The 17,756-nt window shown below is 40.8% G+C and overlaps 1 protein-coding gene across 4 annotated transcripts in view; it reads left to right on the top strand.

The window, feature by feature from the left end:
- DOCK4 (dedicator of cytokinesis 4) overlaps nucleotides 1-17,756 on the top strand; it is a 486,764-nt gene that overhangs the window by 443,293 nt on the left and 25,715 nt on the right. For all 4 annotated transcript variants that reach the window (XR_014246916.1, XM_082399962.1, XM_082399963.1 and 1 more), the window contains 6 exons: nucleotides 2,527-2,675; nucleotides 4,953-5,039; nucleotides 6,854-6,958; nucleotides 11,595-11,736; nucleotides 13,098-13,264; nucleotides 16,015-16,101. Coding sequence is in view for 3 of the 4 variants with exons in the window: in XM_082399962.1 (XP_082256088.1) it covers nucleotides 2,527-2,675; nucleotides 4,953-5,039; nucleotides 6,854-6,958; nucleotides 11,595-11,736; nucleotides 13,098-13,264; nucleotides 16,015-16,101 (737 nt within the window). In the remaining variant the exon portion in view is untranslated. The remainder of the gene's footprint in view (nucleotides 1-2,526; nucleotides 2,676-4,952; nucleotides 5,040-6,853; nucleotides 6,959-11,594; nucleotides 11,737-13,097; nucleotides 13,265-16,014; nucleotides 16,102-17,756) is intronic.

Raw genomic sequence — 17,756 nt, 5'->3', positions numbered from 1 at the left:
TTTCAGTGTACAGTTTGGTGGCATTAAGTACATTCACATTGTTGTGCAACCGTCACCACCATCTGTCTCCAGAACTTTGTCACCTGCCCAATCTGAAACCCTGTACCCATTAAACAATAACTTCCCATTTTCCCCTCCCCCAATCCCTGGGAACCACCATTCTACTTTCTGTCTCTGTGAATTTGACCTTCATTGCCTTTTAGGTACCACCCTGCGGGCAGCTTCAGGCTTCAGCTGTGGGGAGGGGTTCCCTCAGTCCTCACCCCTCCCCCTTTTCACTGTGACATGGTTACTCTCAAGGGTATTTTTTGAGTGCTCAGGGAGACACACAAGAAATTTGAGAGACAAAGATGATAATTCCTGAGCTGTGTCACTAAGAGAAAATAGGAGTTATTTAGTAGCTAAAGCGGAAAGGCTGTGAAGGACCATAGGTGTCAGTTGGTGTGATAAGTGAGGGGAACCTTAGTTTGTACGGATAACAGGAGCAAAGAGTGTGGAGGACAGAAAAACAAAGAACACATGGTGTTTTCTTAGGTGCTTGGCATGATAAGAATATGTGGGTAATTAAAGGTTAGGAAATTATCTCAGGAGGCCTCAGAGAAAAGTAGAAGGCTATTCAAATGCAGCACAGCTCTGATGACCTGGTTATTATCATCACCATTCTTGTCCTCTGGAAAGCAGTCTCCCATGGCAACCTACGTTGTGGCAATTCAGCTGTTTCTGCATCCACTTATTAACCAACGCCCTTTAGCGGGTATTCCCTCTCTCCATCTCACCACAAGAAAGGGTTTGTCCAGTGCCCAAGCAAGAGAAGCCACCTCTGTCCCTGGTGGGCAGCTGCCTCTGGGTCAGGATGCATCTTGTTTCATTCAGCAAGAGCTGATGATGGGGTCAGGGGGCTGGAGGCTTCTTAGGAGAGACAGTGGCGGGCTCCTTCTTCCCTGTAATAAGTGGAGGGACAGTGGGAAAATGTGAGCGGAGGGACCATATCATGGGCAGCCTTCTCTGTCACTTTAGGAAATAAGAATTTGTTCTGTTAGTTACTTAGAGTCATTGGCTAGTTTTAATCAGGGGAGCAATGTGATCATTTGCAGTGAAGGCAAGTCATATTGGTAACAGTACACAAACTGAATGCTGGGGGATAAGAGACTGCTGGTGGGTGATGAAAGCTTTTTCTGCAGTCATTGAAGCTACAGGATTGAGCTCACCAAAGGTAATTAAAGAGGAAGAACGGCCAGAGCCTGTGCCTTACAGGACTTCTACACTTGAGAGAAAAGAGAAAAGTGATAGGAATCTAGCTCTTTATCACAACTATATGTTATACATTGAGATAGCCAAATCATAGTACTAGAACTTAACATGTTACTTAAGAGCTTTATGTGTAGTTACCCTTAAAGCAAATAGGTGAAAAAAAGAATTACCATTTATGGATATTGTGGTAAAAGCTCCTACTGTGTCTTTTGAGATGTGTGTGGAGGCGGTAGTTAAATGGAGAAATAACATAAGGGTTTGTTCATTTTATTCAATGCAGTAAATGCGTTGGCTATTATAGTGTTAGATTATTATTATTGTAGTCCTTCATCGGTGACAGTGAATTCTGGTTCCTATCCTTGATGTATTTGGCCATATTTATGGTTCAGGAAAAGAAGAGACCTGCAGAATGGCAAGTGTTCTATTAAATACAGTAGCTGTCAACTATGCTTAAGCCTGTGGGTCACCATTTTCACGCGTGTGTGTAGAATGTCATCTCTTTTCATGTTTCCCCAAGAAATTCCAACCACACCAAACATGTCATGACTTCAGTAGCCATTACTGAAGATTTGTTGGGGCTAACCATGGGGGTCATAGCACACAGCCCCCACAGTTTGTACTCTCACACACACACACACACACACTGCTTATCCAATACTTTTACTCTTTCTTGTCCTTCCTCTGTTGCTAGATTTAAAAAATTTTTCTTCTCTGAACTCAGCTCCTCTCTAGCTTTGCCTCTCCTAAATTCTGCCTGTACCCTGACCCCCCCAACACACAAACACACACATGCACTACTCTCAGATTTTTCAGCCTTTTATTATCCAGGAGAATTTAGCTATCATTTTTTGCTTCCTAAGCATGCCCTTTGGAAGATGCCCATAGTCCCACTCCAAGGGATTTACCCATGAACTTCCTAGCAAACAAAAGCATGTCTCCCCTACCTACATCTTTGAACCAGCTACAGAGATACCCTTAAACATTTTTATTATGCTGGTAGCATATGAACGTTATGGGGGGGAAAAAAAAAAAGGGAAGGAGAGAAAGAGAGAATAAAGAGAACCAAAAGATCAAACACAAATCTCTGATAATTCCATCTCCCAGGGGAACTCATCATTCATTAACCTTCTGTGGCATATATTCTGGACATTTTTTTCTTTAGTATCATGACATTCAGAGAATAGTATTTTCTCCAATTTGTCCCAAACCAGCCCCGTTTGAAGGGAGGTTCTTTGGGGTCCTGTCTCGATCATCACCTTCCCACTTGAATTTCAGAGGCCGCATATACTCTCCTGTTATATGATGAGCTGCTGGAATGGTCTGATCGGCCCCTCCGGGAGTTCCTGACCTACCCCATGCAGACAGAATGGCAACGCAAGGAGCACCTGCACCTCGCCATCATCCAGAACTTTGACAGAGGCAAGGTAGGTGGCCCCGCCCACCCGTGGCATCTCCCAAGGTGATTGTCACATTTCCTTTATTTCTAGTTCATTGATGGCCACCTCTTCAAGCAGGGGCCCTTGAATTTCAATGTGCATTAAAGACTCCAAAGAGTTTATTGAAATTAAGATTCCCAGGCCCTACTCCTGGACATTCTGATTAAGTAAGTCTGGCTTGAGGTAAGGGATTCTGCAATTTTAACAAGGACTCCAGGAAATTCCAATGTGTATGAACATGGGACCCCACCTTGAGAAACACTGATCTAGAGGTTTTGACACCCAGGCATTTTATTATCTGAAAAGCCATTATCACACCTCACTCAGCTCCCCAAATTGGCATGTAGTAATCTGCCTCCTTCCACTTTTTTTTTAAGGTAAAATAAATGAAACTAAATTTGTTTACAGCATTTTATGGCATCCCGTCATATACTGAGAGTTGCCACGGGGTGTTGAAAACCTCCCTGAGCTAATAAGGCGATGCAGCACATCACCTCCCTGCCCCTTGCTCCCTCTTCAAGGGTTTGCAGTGCTCTTGAAGAAAAATAATTGTGAATCTGACCCCGGTTGATTTGAACACTTGGATGTTTTGGTGATACGTGTCTTAGATTTACGTATATCTTCCAAAGTGCCAAGGTTAAACAGGAAATTAAAATACAGCCAGTGGCTGTCGTTCTCTTATAAGACATAATTGGGTACACCTAAAAATTTGATGCAAGGGAATTGCTTCTTTCCTATCCTCTTCTATTATTTATCAAACTACACTGACATATCGTTCGTTACGTTAATAGCAAAGAAATGCCTCTGTGCCCTCCTGCAGTAAAGTTTCCACCCTTAAGATAAGCTGTTACAAAACCTCTGGCTGCATCTCTTGGCCCATTCTCAGGAGCTTGTGCTGGATCAGGGCTTGGAGACTACGGCCCATGGGTCAAATTGTTCACTGCCTGTTTCTGTTCAGCCCACAATCTAAGAATCACTTTTACGTTTTTAATTGGTTGAACGAAATCAAAAGAAGAATGATTTGACATGAGAAAATTACATGAAATTCCCTTTTCATTGTCTATAAAGTTTTATTGGAAGCCAGCCAAGCTCATGTGTGTCTATACGGATGTGTTTTCATGATTTAACAGCAGTTGAGTGGTTGTGACAAAGGCTGTATGGTCCACAAAACCTAAAGTATTTACTGTTTGGTGAAGAAATTTGCCGATACCTGAGCTAGATCAAAGGATTTCTGCATTTCTCCTTAGAGTAACCAGCTGGATTAAACCCTCACAATTTACGAGTGAAATTGGGCCAAACAAGGAATCCACTGTGCCAGTTGTGGATAATTGGGCCTTAGGGTTCGGTGGCAGTTCCCCCCACCCCAGCATTGAGGGCCTGTTTATTCATCTCCTTGACCATTGTGGAACAGCAGTTATTTCAAGATGATAATTTTGTTTCTTTGTTTTTTACCTATACATTTACTTTTTTAAAAAAAATTTTATTGAAGTAGAGTTGATTTACAATGGTGTGTTAATTTCTTTGGTACAGCAAAGTGACTCAGTTGTACATATATTTTTTTTCATCTTCTTTTCCATTGTGGTTTGTCACAGGCTATTGGATATAGTTCCCTGTGCTATACAGTAGGACCTTGTTGTTTATCCAACCCCTATATATACTAGTTTGCATCTGCTAACCCCAACCTCCCACTCCATCCCTCTCCCACCCCCAAAACCCTTGGCAACCACGTCTGTTCTCTGTGTCTGTCTTTGTTTCATAGATATGTTGATCTGTGTTGTATTTTAGATCCCACATACAAATGACATCATATGGTATTTGTCTTTCTCTGTCTGACTTACTTTGCTTTAGTGATAATCTCTAGGTTCATCCGTGTTGCTACAAATGGCATTATTTCATTATTTTTGATGGCTGAGTAGTATTCCATTGTGTGCATATGTGTGTGTGTGTGTGTGTGTGTGTATGTGTGTGTGTATACACCACATCTTCAAGATGATAATTTTGAAATGATGCCAGGAAATGTTGTTTTTGTGCCATATGTTAATGACTTGTGGTGGGTTATCATTTCCCACTCTAAAGATTTTTGATAGTTAACATGTTAATTACATGCTGTTTTCATGCTTAAAATTGCAGTGGTACCTTAAGGGTAGGTTATAAAGGTTAAGAAGTAAGGCTTGATCATCTGAAAGCAGTCACCTCCTGACCTCTGGGTGGAAGTTAGTAAATGTTGTGAGATCATGAACATTTATGTCATTCACTTGTCCACAGTGTTGGGAGAATGGCATCATCTTGTGCCGGAAGATTGCAGAGCAGTACGAAAGTTATTATGATTATAGAAACCTGAGCAAGATGAGGGTAAGGTACCTGGATGCATCCTAATCGGGTTATGGAATCCTTTTTTGCTTAGCTTTCCAATACGGCGCTATGAAATTAGCTTTGTGATGGTCTTGATATGTCTTGCAGAAAAGCTTTTTAAAGATGCCTTTCCTCTGAAGCATACCCCTCTATTTATACAGAGAAACAACATGTTGATCTGTGTGATTTTTCTGATTAATATACAAAAAGGGAGCCCTTGATCTATTCTAAACACATCTGACATATGAAATATAAAATTTAACCCAAGATAAATACTTTCGGTTTGTTAAGGAAACTCTCCACACTATTAGAAGAGCTTGCCACTTGCACACAAATCTCTGTAACAATGTACCATTCTTAGTCCCATAATCTGCACAGCAAAATAGTAAAAATGACTAGCTGACACGTTTTTAAATATTTGGGGGTTAACTTCTATAGGTGTCAAATCTTTTTCACTTCAGAAATATGTTTTTATTTGCTAAACTGAAACCAAGGTCTTAGTACCCAAGAGCCCAAGGAGTTTAATATTTTGTGTCCCTGAACAAATGTTTGATACCTTCTTTTCTTTCAGATTCGTGCAAGTCCCTCTGGTACTCCAAGTCCTGTTCTTTAAAGTCATGAACACTTGGTGTCATCTTGTAACACTTAAGCTCTTCAGGGTTTCTAAAACAGGATCATCAGCTTTTATACATACATTTTAAAAAAAGATGATGGTGTTGCCTTTTAATGCTGAGGTAGCAATTTAAGAGATGATCTCATAAACCTTTAACAGCTCAAAATCCCTTACACCACAAGTGACTTTTTCAGCTGGCAGGAGCTGGCCCTGTACTTTGGGCATAGTATTTCATGTCAGCAGTTCATCGATATTTCTCCTAACATCAAAACCAAGGAGGAAAAGCCCTGTTTTAACTTCAGTCCATCATGCTGGCGCTGGCAGGCGCTGCAGTTTTATATAAAAATGTTGCTGTGCTTCTCTGAGCATCCTCTCCCCGGAACAGAATCGAGGTTACAGTGTTTGCCCGTTAGAGCTCTTGGGTGCCATAGTCACTAAGATTTTTATAAACCCAAAGCATTGCACTTCACGCCAACTGCTCTTTTGGGTGCTGTTACTGGGGGCGGGGGAAGGGGGAATGTTTGCAAGTGAAATATTAGTCTTCCTGTGGAAACCCTGGGGATAATAATACCATGAATGGGAAACCATAAGCTTTATGTACTTCGTAGTTCCAACCTTGTCAAAGACACACTTAAGAGCTTTCAGCCCAGACAGCACTTTGCTCTATGGGCCCCCGTTGGTTTGGTTTATTGGTTTATCCCTGTCCAACCTGTACAAGGTTGCACCTTCCAAATGTCCCAAATTTCCATGGCCCAGGAAAACCGAGTCCACAGGTGAGTACGAGAATTCTCCAGAATTTGCCTCGAACAGTTCATGTTAATTTTTGTCTTATTGTGAAGAAAATATTTCCTCGATAGACCAGGTGCATAGAAATCATCCTCTCTGGTGAGAACACGTAATAATATACTCGATCCTTTAAAGCAGGGGTCAGGAAACTGCAGCCTGTGTGCCTCGCAGAATTGAGTAGTTGTGACAGGGACCATGTGGCCTGCAAAGCCTAAAATATTTTATTTTATCTGGTCATTTACAGAGTAAGTTTGCTGATCCCAGCCTTAAAGCACAGAAAGGGAGTCAAACCTTCTTTTCTGCAAACTGAACTAAAATGATGTTCTCCTTTTTATAGAAGAAATATCCTCTTCTATAAGGTGGTAGAGCTAAAAGATGAGATAAAATGATTAAAGTTTCCCCTGTTCTTTGCTAGATGATGGAAGCCTCTTTGTATGACAAAATTATGGACCAGCAACGTCTTGAACCAGAGTTCTTCAGAGTTGGATTTTATGGGAAAAAATTTCCATTTTTCTTAAGAGTAAGTAATATACTATTTAATTTGCTTTTATACTTCCAATATAGATATCCCAATCAAGCAAACTAAGATCTGAATGACATTTTATCCTTTTAAGACAGGGTAAAATAACGTCATGAGATTTTCTTTTAACTTTGGAGTTTGCAAACACACTCATTTAGAATGACTTGTTTTGAGTAATTTCCCAAGATTTCAAACAATCATTTGATTTTTCTTCTTAAGTTTCTAAGCTTACTATATCTTATGAGCAGTCTCTGGCAATTACAGTTGCTTCCCCTGTGCGATAGAGAGTCTCTCTTCAGAATGCGGTTTCCGTAGAGTTAACATTCGAGAGAAATGGCCGGAGTTGCAGAAAACATAGCGGCTTCACATTATGTGCAAACTCTTCCTCCAGAATCACGTGAAGAGCGTTGTTTGGCCTAGTCGATTCTGTGAAAAGCTAAATGGCACTCAGCAAAGAGATGCAATTTATTGCTAGTAGAAACTATTTCTACAAAGGAAAATTTTCCAGACTTTCTAAGGTACCTACTGGATAGTAAAATACTTGATTCCATTCTCACCGTTGTTCACACTGTACCGAGTAGTCTCTTATGTGCTTGAATACTTATATAACATTTCGATAAGTAACATCCCACTTACACTTGCTTACCTAAAAGCTTTGGTTGGGAGAGGAAATTCACCTCCCCAAGCAACTAAGGAGAAGTGTCTAGGATAATTTTGTAACATTGAGTGAATTCATTACAAACTTTAAATCTCAATATACAAATATTTTGGTATTTGTGTTGCCCTAAATACCTTGCTTTAACTGTCAGTACCTATGGATAGATACAGGATGGGGGTACTTGAAGGCGAACAGAGAGGAAAAAGATTTGACTTCATTGTTTCTTTAATAATCATTAACTTAACCTGCCTTTCAGAATAAAGGTTTTATATATATAAAACCTTTATTCATATATATATATAAAATACCCAAACACCATAGGCAAAGATTGATTTAGTATTACATAGAACAAATGCTCAAATAACAAATCAATCATCTTTAACTGATTGAAATGACAGTGTATTTGGGTGCCACGCAGACATAAGTAAAATCTCTTTGTTGGATTAAAGAGGAGCCACATGACGTACCCGACCAGGGATGGAGCCCACAACCCCTGCATTGGAAGGTGAAGTCCTAACCACTGGACTGCCAGGAAAGTCCCAGAAAAAAGTGAACTTTTAGGTTAAAGAAAATGTTATAGCATATATTATAATGTATATTATACATTAGATTATTATTCATCTATTTGTCTTTATACCAAATGAGTCATACAATATGATTTTTAATATTTTTTATAGAGAAAGCAGCCCACAAAAGTGTTGTAGCCCTGATCAAATTCTGAATTCAGCTAGCAAGTGTATTATGAAGTATCCTAGATGTCTATCTAGTATGTGCAATTAGTGTTAATTAAAAGTGTAAAGTTTTTAAAAATCAGAAGCAGTTTAGGAGCCATAATTTTAAAGGGAATTTAGCAAATTAGAGGACTGCATCAGCTAATAAAATGAATTTTGTTAAAAAGTCAATTGGAATAAATCAATCTCTATATCACTGTTCTTTTGAAAACAGCTTTTCTAGAAATAAATGGCATTTCCTTCAAAATGAAAGAGAAGGGTCACCCTCTATTGGTTTCTAAAGAGCACTGTACCCTTTGGAATCATGAGGCTAGACCTTTTTTTAGGAAATCAGATTCTAGTCTGTTCTTTGATTTAAAAACAAATATCAACATTAAAAATTTCCTTTCATTGTTTGATCAATTTCCAGAAAATATTTAAAGCTCAAATAAATTAATATATTTATATGATTGTATGATCAAAGTAGGTTTTTTTTACCCTCATGGAAAATGGGTTCTTTATTGACAATGTTTTATATGCATAGAATATGTTTGAATAATGATTTGTCTAAGGAGAATGACTGAGGTCAAGAATGGGAAAAAGATTTACTTTTTATTGTATGCCCTGTACTATTTGGGAATTCTTTATACCACAGGTATGTATTTCCTTTAAAAAAAAAAAAAAGACGATTAAAAAAAAGTAAGTATTAATAAATACGACCCAGCAATTCCACTCCTAGGTATATATAATCAAGAGAATTGAAAACATAGAGCCACACAAAGACATGTACATGAGTATTCATAGCAGCATTATTCATAATTGCCAAAACAAGGAAACTGTCCAAATGTCCATCCACTGATGAATGGATAAACAAAATATGGTACAGCTACACAATGGAATATTCAGCAATAAGAAAGGAATGAGGTAATGATATATGCTACAAAATGGTTGAACCTTGAGAATATTATAAGTGAAAGAAGCCAGTCACAAAAGGCCACATGTTATATAATTCCATTTATATGAAATGTCCAGAATAGGCAAATCTATGGAAACAGAAAATAGATTAGTGGTTGCCAAGGACTGAGGGGAGGGGAACTAGGGAGTGACTGCTAATGGGCATGAGTTCCTTTTTGAGGTAATGGAAATAATCTGAAATTAGATAGTGCTGATAGTTGCACAACTGTGTGAATATACTAAAAGCAACTGAATTGCATACTTCAAAAGGGTGAATTTTATGGTATATGAACTACATCTCAGTAAAGCTGTGGTTTAAAAAAAAAAAAACATTGATGGAGGAAATGCTTAATTCCTCTTTATTTCTCAGAAACTCAAATATCAGACCCAAAATTTATGTTTATTCCAAAATGATTTCTTAATACCATTGAATGACTTTACGCTTAGAGGAACTCCCCTGATTTTACAAACTGTTGTGACGTATAAGCATTTTTTTAGAACTGTTTCAGTTTTTCAAGTATTCAGATATTTATTTGGGGACTTCTGTAAGATGCAGGAAGGTATGTATTGCCTTATTTTATCAAACAAACTTATTATCTTTTTTAAAGAAGTTTATTTTATATTGGAGTATAGTTGATTTACAATGTTGTGTTAGTTTCAGGTGTACAGCAAAGTGATTCAGTTTTACATATACATATATCTATTCTTTTTCAGATTCTTTTCCCATACAGGTTATTAAAGAGTATTGAGTAGAGTTCCCTGTGCTATACAGTAGGTCCTTGTTGATTATCCTTTGAGTAGAAAAAAAACATAATACAGCATCAGAAGGTATGACTTCTATCGAGAAAGTTTTAAATATAGGATTGTTTGGGGGGTCTTAATTTCTAGGGAGTCTGTCTTAGCTTGTGTTTTTCAAAGGATCATGATTCATTGAGAGGCTTGTGGGGAATTGTGGCAGGTTCTCAGCACCCAATCCTGCTGTTGTTTCCTCTGTGTGCCTGCAGCTGCTTTTTCTCAGCTGCAACCCCGAGCCCTCTGCCCATGGGTGGTTTCTAACTTCCTCACTTTGGCCCAGAGTTCTTCCTCGGGGCATTTGACGCAATCACAGAAACCTCACAGAGCTGAGAAACACTGAGACCCTTGGGCCTTAACTCCCCAGACCACAAATCACTGTATTTCTTAAAGATCTGCAAGGCACGTTATCCCACAATCTTTCTTGGTCTCAGTAGCTCCTAGGAGTTTTTCCTGGACGTAGCAGGCCATGTTCAGAACAGAGAGAGCTCAGGCCTTGGACTCAGACCTGAGCTTAAATCTCATACAAAGTATGTAACAATCTTGATCCTCAGTTCCCAATTATAAAATGGGGGGGCGGAGGTAACAACCTCTCAAGTTTATTTGGGTTAAATAAGGTATGTGCAGAGAGCCTAGTCAATGACTGTGCTCAACAATTATAATTTCATTATCATTAAACTGTCAGAAAGAGTTCCTCGTCGATAACGGAATCATGAAGGCACTTGTTAGAAACGTGCCCATCTTTCCAGCTCTGTGGCCTCCATCAAGGATGACCTTCACCATTCTTTCCTCAGTGAGAGAGAGTCCTAACCACAGAATGTTTATACATATTGTAAGAACAAAACCAAAAACAGACAAAAATTTAGCAAGACCTTAAAAGTCCCAAATCTTAGCTTCAGCCAGTTAACAGAATTCCTGGCTACAGAAGGCTGAGCTGAGCTGGGGATGGCAGGGAAGCTTCCCGTGCCAGCCCAGTTGAGAGCTGGAATGCAGACAGGCCTAGTCTTCCTTTATATGGAAGGATCTCGGAATGAACGTGTTAAGGCTGATCTCAGTGACCTTTATAGAAAGAATGCAGTAAAATGTATTTTTAGAGATTGCACTTCCTTTGCTTTCTTCCAAATTGAGAATTTATCCACTTAACTTTGATATCCAGTTTATGAAAATAATCTGTAACACATGTGTTCACTAACATTTAGAGGGATCAGGATTGCTTTGTTTTGTGCTTCAGTGCTCTGAGAATCAGACGCCCCTTTTGCACCTCATGCAGGTGAACCCAGAAGAGTGAGGCATGCTACTGGAACTTATCAAAAGCAATAGAGAGTTACGCTCATGACCTTTGCTCTGCATTTTTAATATTTGGGTAAATTCTTTAGACTGTTCCAGTGTATTTTTTTGGTTATAGTCTATTGATGTTGGGCCTATGCTTAGTTACCGCCAGTGTCATTTATTTTGGCTTCTCTCTGTAATTAAAGCACCCAATTATATGGTCCTAATTTGTTTTTTCTGATTTCACCTCCAGAATAAAGAGTTTGTGTGTCGAGGACATGACTACGAAAGGCTGGAGGCCTTCCAGCAGAGAATGCTGAACGAGTTCCCCCACGCCATCGCCATGCAGCACGCCAACCAGCCCGACGAGACCATCTTCCAGGCGGAAGCTCAGTGTATCCACACCTAGAAGGGCTGGATTCCAGTTAGATCGCACTGGCCTTTAGCTGCAGAGCATTTTCATGCAGGTGGTTCAACTACTGATCCCTTTTCAGTAGCTCTGTTCTTACTCTCCCTCTTTCTCATTGTCTTAATTTTAGGTTAGCTCCTTCCAGACAGAATTATGATAGTTATTCTCATGGTTTAGTTGAAAAGAAATCCCTTAAGGATTCTGTTAAACAATTTTCCTCCTTTTAGTTACAACTTTTCTGTATCTCAGCCCTGCTTTTAAAGCTCCTTTTTAGGGATTTCCCTTAGAATAATTTTCCTCTGGCATCCCCTGTAGAAACTACTTGAATTCAGTTCAAGGAAATGATAGCACTATGTTTATTGGGACATATCATTAACCCCTTTTCCCTTGCTATTTTTATTCTGGATGGAAGGGGAGAGAGTTACCCCCCGTGTCTTCCAAGGACTCTTACTATGGCATCCTGGACAGCACTTCATCATTTAATAATTGCCGTATAATTACACACTCCCGTTGTGTAAACATGAACAAGGCAACTGAAATTACCCAGGCATTAGAGGCAAAGGGAATTCACCCCAGCACTCTTTTCTGAATTCCTCTGTCTTTTTCTGAAACTGATGATCTTAAAGAAGACCAGAAACTCCCCCTGAAAATTACAGATGCCATTTCAAAGTAGAAACTTAAATGCACCAGAAGCAAGAAGTTATGTAAGGAAGAAATTTTGCTATCCTTCTTTGAATGAGAAGAGAAGAAGGTAAACATACAAATAAATATGATAGCCTTTAAAGTAGTTTTTAAAAGTATCAACTACAACTAAACACTCTGCTTATCAATACAAGATTTGAGAGAGTGGATACCACAAATGTGGGAAGGCTGGAGACAGGAGCATATGAGTTACTATCAGTACTGGTTACTATCTTTGGTTGCGTGGGTATTTGTACATTGTTTTACAAACAAACAAATTTTAAAAAGACCATATGTGCACTAAAGATGAGTGTCTCATGACCAAGGATTAAAATTAAAACAATCCTGAGTATGTGAGATCCAAGCCATTCCTACCCACCCCCAACCAAAAAGAAAAAAAATCAATGATAAATAAATTCACAGGACATAGAAATTTCAAACTGATACTTTGTCAGAATGACCTATGTAAAACTACTTTAAGGCTTGTAGTTTGAGAGGTGATTTGCTACGAACCGAGTTCTTGGTACCTTCTTGGCAGTTTTGACTTGGCTCCAAATAGAAACACCAGATTGTTTCCCATCCTCTTCTCACTGCCACAGCTCAGCTCGAGCCAGACTTCCACAGAGTTTGCCAAGTCAGGTCCCCTCCTTGACTCTTGAATCCTAGATTTGCAGATATACGCCGTGACTCCCATCCCGGAGAGCCAGGAGGTCCTGCAGAGGGAGGGTGTCCCGGACAACATCAAAAGTTTCTATAAAGTGAATCACATCTGGAAATTCCGCTACGACAGACCATTTCACAAAGGCACTAAAGATAAAGAGAATGAATTCAAGGTACTAGGCCGTTCTTATGACACGCGGTTTCCTCAGATAGACTGTGAACTCCTGGGGGCAAAATGCTTGATAAATATTTACTCAGAATAGAGTCAAGTGATAAAGCTAGAAGGGACCAGAAATCATGTGGTCTAGTTGTTCTCAAACTCTACCATGTAACAGGGTGACATGGGGTGCTTTCTAATCAAGCAGATTTCTTAGCCCAGGAATTCTGACTCATTGGGTCATAGAGGAAGCCCTGAAGTTTATGACAATTTTAATGGCAGTGGTCCTCGGTCCAGTTTTTGAGCTCTCATGGTTCATCTCAGTCCTCTCATTCATTCAGGTTTAACCAACTGTGGGAACCTCAGGATATTTATTCTCAGTTACAAGAGACTGCCGTGAGTAAAGGATACTGAAGGAACAGGGGATTCTGAGACAGAACCACTGGGGAGCCTGCTGGTGCAGTGGGAGAGTTCTGTGCTGTCTTTTGCTGCATTTTCTTATTAGAATGCCGTGTAACTAGGACTTCTGAGAGGACCCAGAATAAAAACAAACCATAGACTGTTTGCATGCGTTGAGTTCTCCATCCTCAGTAGTTCCGATACGCCTTGCTAATTCTCTCTCAGCCGGAAGGGGCAAGGTTTCTCACAGCCACCCTGGGGGAAAGGGGCAAGATTGTTCCACCGATAAATTATAATCTGCTCTTTCCTTGATAACAATGACAAAGTGAGACCATACAGATCCCCAGTTAGTATTTCCCCCTAAACAGAGAATGTAAAATGAATGTAGGATTGTGGGTGACTTGGCTTAGCTTCTTTCATCACAGCGTCTCTACTTAAGCTGGGAAATGTTCTCCTATCAGCTATGATTGTCTGATGTGAACTTGCCTTGTCACCGCTGCCTAAGTGTCAGTCCCCAGTTCTCCCAGCAGTAACTTCAGGAGTTACTCACAGCCAAGTGATCAGAGGGAAAGCTGGATAATTTTGCAGTGTTATGATGAGACTGAGCAAAGCATAGTCCTTTGGGCAAGGAGGTTGACGGGTTAAATATCAAGGCCAGGAAACCACTGGAAAATAGCACTAGGATGTTATTGAAAAGCTCCATGACCATTTTCTATTCCTTTTGGATACCTTAATTTTTCTTTTGGCCTTCCAAAACCAATTAAAGATCATTAATGTATAATATAGTTTTCATTGCAAGTTTCCAGTAGATAAAAAGTCCAAGATCCACCAGAGTTGGACAGATGACTTGTTCAGAGTGGCGTTCTAATTACCCCAGACCCTGCACTAGAACCCGCACCTTCTGATGCCGTCTCCATTGCTTCTTCCGCTGCACCACATTTCCTCTTGGCCATCACGTTAAATATTTATCAGTGTTGTAGCAACCCTCCTAAAATAAATAAATAAATCTGGCTCCTTCCTCCTGTGCTCACAGCCCTCAACATCGGGCTCCAAACTGCCCTTGCAGAAGCTTCATCTCCACCACAGCCCACTCACCCACCCTCGCCGTCAGCTCCTGCAGCACCCAGCTTCTCCCTCCATCTCCTGCCATGCCCTTTCACAAGCCGCTCGCGTCTCTGCGCCTGCTGCTTCCTGCTGCCTGCGCCGTCTCCCCCGCTCTCTGCCTGGCAAACTCCTACTCACTCTTCAAAATTCTGCTCACGTGTCACCTCCTCTGAGAAGCGCTGTCCTCCTCCCACAGGATGCTGGGCACGCCTGCTTTCTCCTCTGTTTTCCCCCAGCACCTGGAGCATTCCTTTCTCTTCTCCCTGAACCCTTCTTGATCTGCTTACCCCCCTGTCACCAGCAGAGCACGCGGGGGCCCCTGTCACCAGGCCTCTGCCCTATTCATTGCAGTAGGTCTTGGCTGGCACAAAGAAATCCTTCCATTTGTTTTTGTTGTTTGAAGGAATGGCACTGTTTCAGGAATTTCGTCAAGTTTATTATCCACGCAGGAGTACACTTTGTTTAAGTAAGAAACACGAGGCAGAGATGCAGAAGCCTCCAGAAGCCTGGTTGACAAAAGAGAAAGTCGTCGTCAACAGCAGCTCTTACCAAAGGCAGTCATGGTTTCACGTGTCACGGGGGTGCTCATCCTGGCCAGGGGAGCCCTGGCCCTTAAATACAGATCCTTCTGGATCGCAGCAGTGAATGTTGGCACGAGAAAACGTGGCACAGTGCCTGTAGCAATGGAGAAGTCGGAAGTTCTAGCGCACGGGTCCTAGGGGCAGCTCTACAGGTGACGGGAATGTAGCTTTGAGCAGGTCACATGCCTCTTGGAGACTTAGTGTTGTCATCTTTAAAACAGAAAGATCAGGCTATGTGATTCCTAAAGTCCTTTCCTCCTTGAGGATTCTGTTATTCTAATCCCGGGTCGAATAGCTGATACTACTACTTACCTCTTCCAAATAAAAATGGCTAGACCCCTTGCAGAGTGGAGAGAGTTTAAATTAGAAACTTAGAGGAAATAGTAAAGAAGATAATGTGATGACCTGTTTTTATATTTTTAAGCTTGCTGTCTGGAGTAGATGATTTATTCTACACAGAAAAAAGTTTCAGATGATATACAATGAAATTTACATAAGCTTCAGTGTGTCTTACTGTGATAGCTTCCTGAGTGCAAAGGGGTTGCCAAAGTGCTGGAATGAATACTAAAGAAAAGCTGACAAAAACCGAAAACTTGATAAAACTGAACGGCAAACATTAGTCATAGCTCAGTAACTAGAAAGAAAGGTAACTTAGGGACTTAATTTGTTTTGTATTTCGTAGAGTCTCTGGGTGGAGAGAACATCATTATACTTGGTGCAGAGTTTACCCGGAATTTCCCGCTGGTTTGAAGTGGAGAAGCGTGAAGTGGTAAGTGTCAGAGCTTATTCTCAAGAACTTTCTCATCACAGTTGCTCACCTGGTGTCAGGCTGTATATTCATTGCTTCTGCTTTGGACTCGAAGTGCCTGTAAACACTCATAGTAAGTTAGTGAATGTTTGTGATATTTATTGACCGCTATGACCAAAGCTGGAAGGGGAACATTACCATTGACCTAGCCCAGCCAGCCAGAGGGATTCCTCAAAAATAGCTATGACTGCAGCATGTCAACACCTCGGGCCCTTGAGTTAGAAGAACTGGAATTCCAGCTCTCCTGACTACTCTAGCTATGTGACATTCACTGCTTACCTTCAGTGCCAGGCCACTGGAAGAAAGTTATCCACATTAACTTATTTAATCACCATACCAAAGCTAGGAGGTGTGTATTCTTTTTTGTTTGTTTTGTTATACACATTCATTTATTTTACTTTCAGATTCCACATATAAGTGGTAACAGAGTATTTGTCTTTCTCTGTCTGACTTATTTCACTAAGTATAATACCCTCTAGGGCCATCCACATTGTTGCAAATGGCAGAATTTCATTCTTTTCTGTGGCTCAGTAATATTCCATTGTGTGTGTGTGTGTGTGTGTGTGTGTGTGTGTGTGTGTGTGTGTGTGTGTGTGTGTGTATATCTCAGATCTTCTCTATGCATCCATCTGTGGCTGGACACTCGGATTGCTTGTATATCTTGGCTATTGTACACAATGCTGCTGTGAATATTGAGGTGCATTATCTTTTTGAATTAGTATTTTCATTTTCTTTGGCTATATAGCTAGGAGTGGCATTGCTGGATCATATGGTGGTTCTGCTTTTAGTCTTTTGAGGAACCTCCATAATATTTTCCAAGGTGATTGAACCAATTTACATTCCCACCAGCAGTGGACTAGGGTTCTCATTCCTCCATATCTGAGGTGTGTATTCTTATCCCCATTTTCACACGTTTTGACAAGAGGTTAAAAGCCTTTGCCAGAGGTTCCATAGCAAGATACTGAAAAAGGATAAACTCGAACCCAGATTTTTCTGACTCCAAAGCCAGTTATGTTTATCACTCCTAGCCTTATAGGCAACACGAAGCCAGTGTCAAGCCCCAGCACAGTATCTGACACACAGTAAGTCCGCGCTGTCACAGTTCACAGTAGAAGGCATGCTGCTGTGTTAGTCTCCCTGGGCACCAGTGGAGAAATCAGCGGGTGTCATTATAGAACCTGGAAACCACAGCACCCAAGAAGCCTTCGGGTTGTAAAGCACGCCTCCCAGCTCCAGTCCCCAGTTGTGGAAACAGAGAGAGCGGTTGCCTAAAGCAGCCACATCCAGAGTGAGACCCCGCCCTGTGCCTGGGCTGCTCTTCAAGCTGCCAGCACCTTGCTGTCAACCACAGCCCTGCAATCTCAAGCATCCCTTCTCCCACCCTTGGTATATCCATTGTGTCTGGGACCAGCCACTGTCCTCTGGCTGATAGAAAATGTGCCAATTGTGAAAATATCATTTAACCCCTTCCTTTTTTTAAGTAACAAGCCCACTCTGTCCATGAATAAGAAAGAGCAGTTCTTGCCCAAATTGTCTTCCAAGAATGGCTTATCCTACCTGAAGTCTCTCTAAGCATTGAAACCACCCTCAGCTTATCCTGTTCAATCACGCTAAGG

The sequence above is a fragment of the Balaenoptera borealis genome (genome assembly GCF_965194805.1).
Source record: "Balaenoptera borealis genome assembly, chromosome: 7".
NCBI classification, from domain to species: Eukaryota; Metazoa; Chordata; class Mammalia; order Artiodactyla; family Balaenopteridae; genus Balaenoptera; species Balaenoptera borealis.
This window is presented reverse-complemented; position numbering and strand designations above follow the sequence as displayed.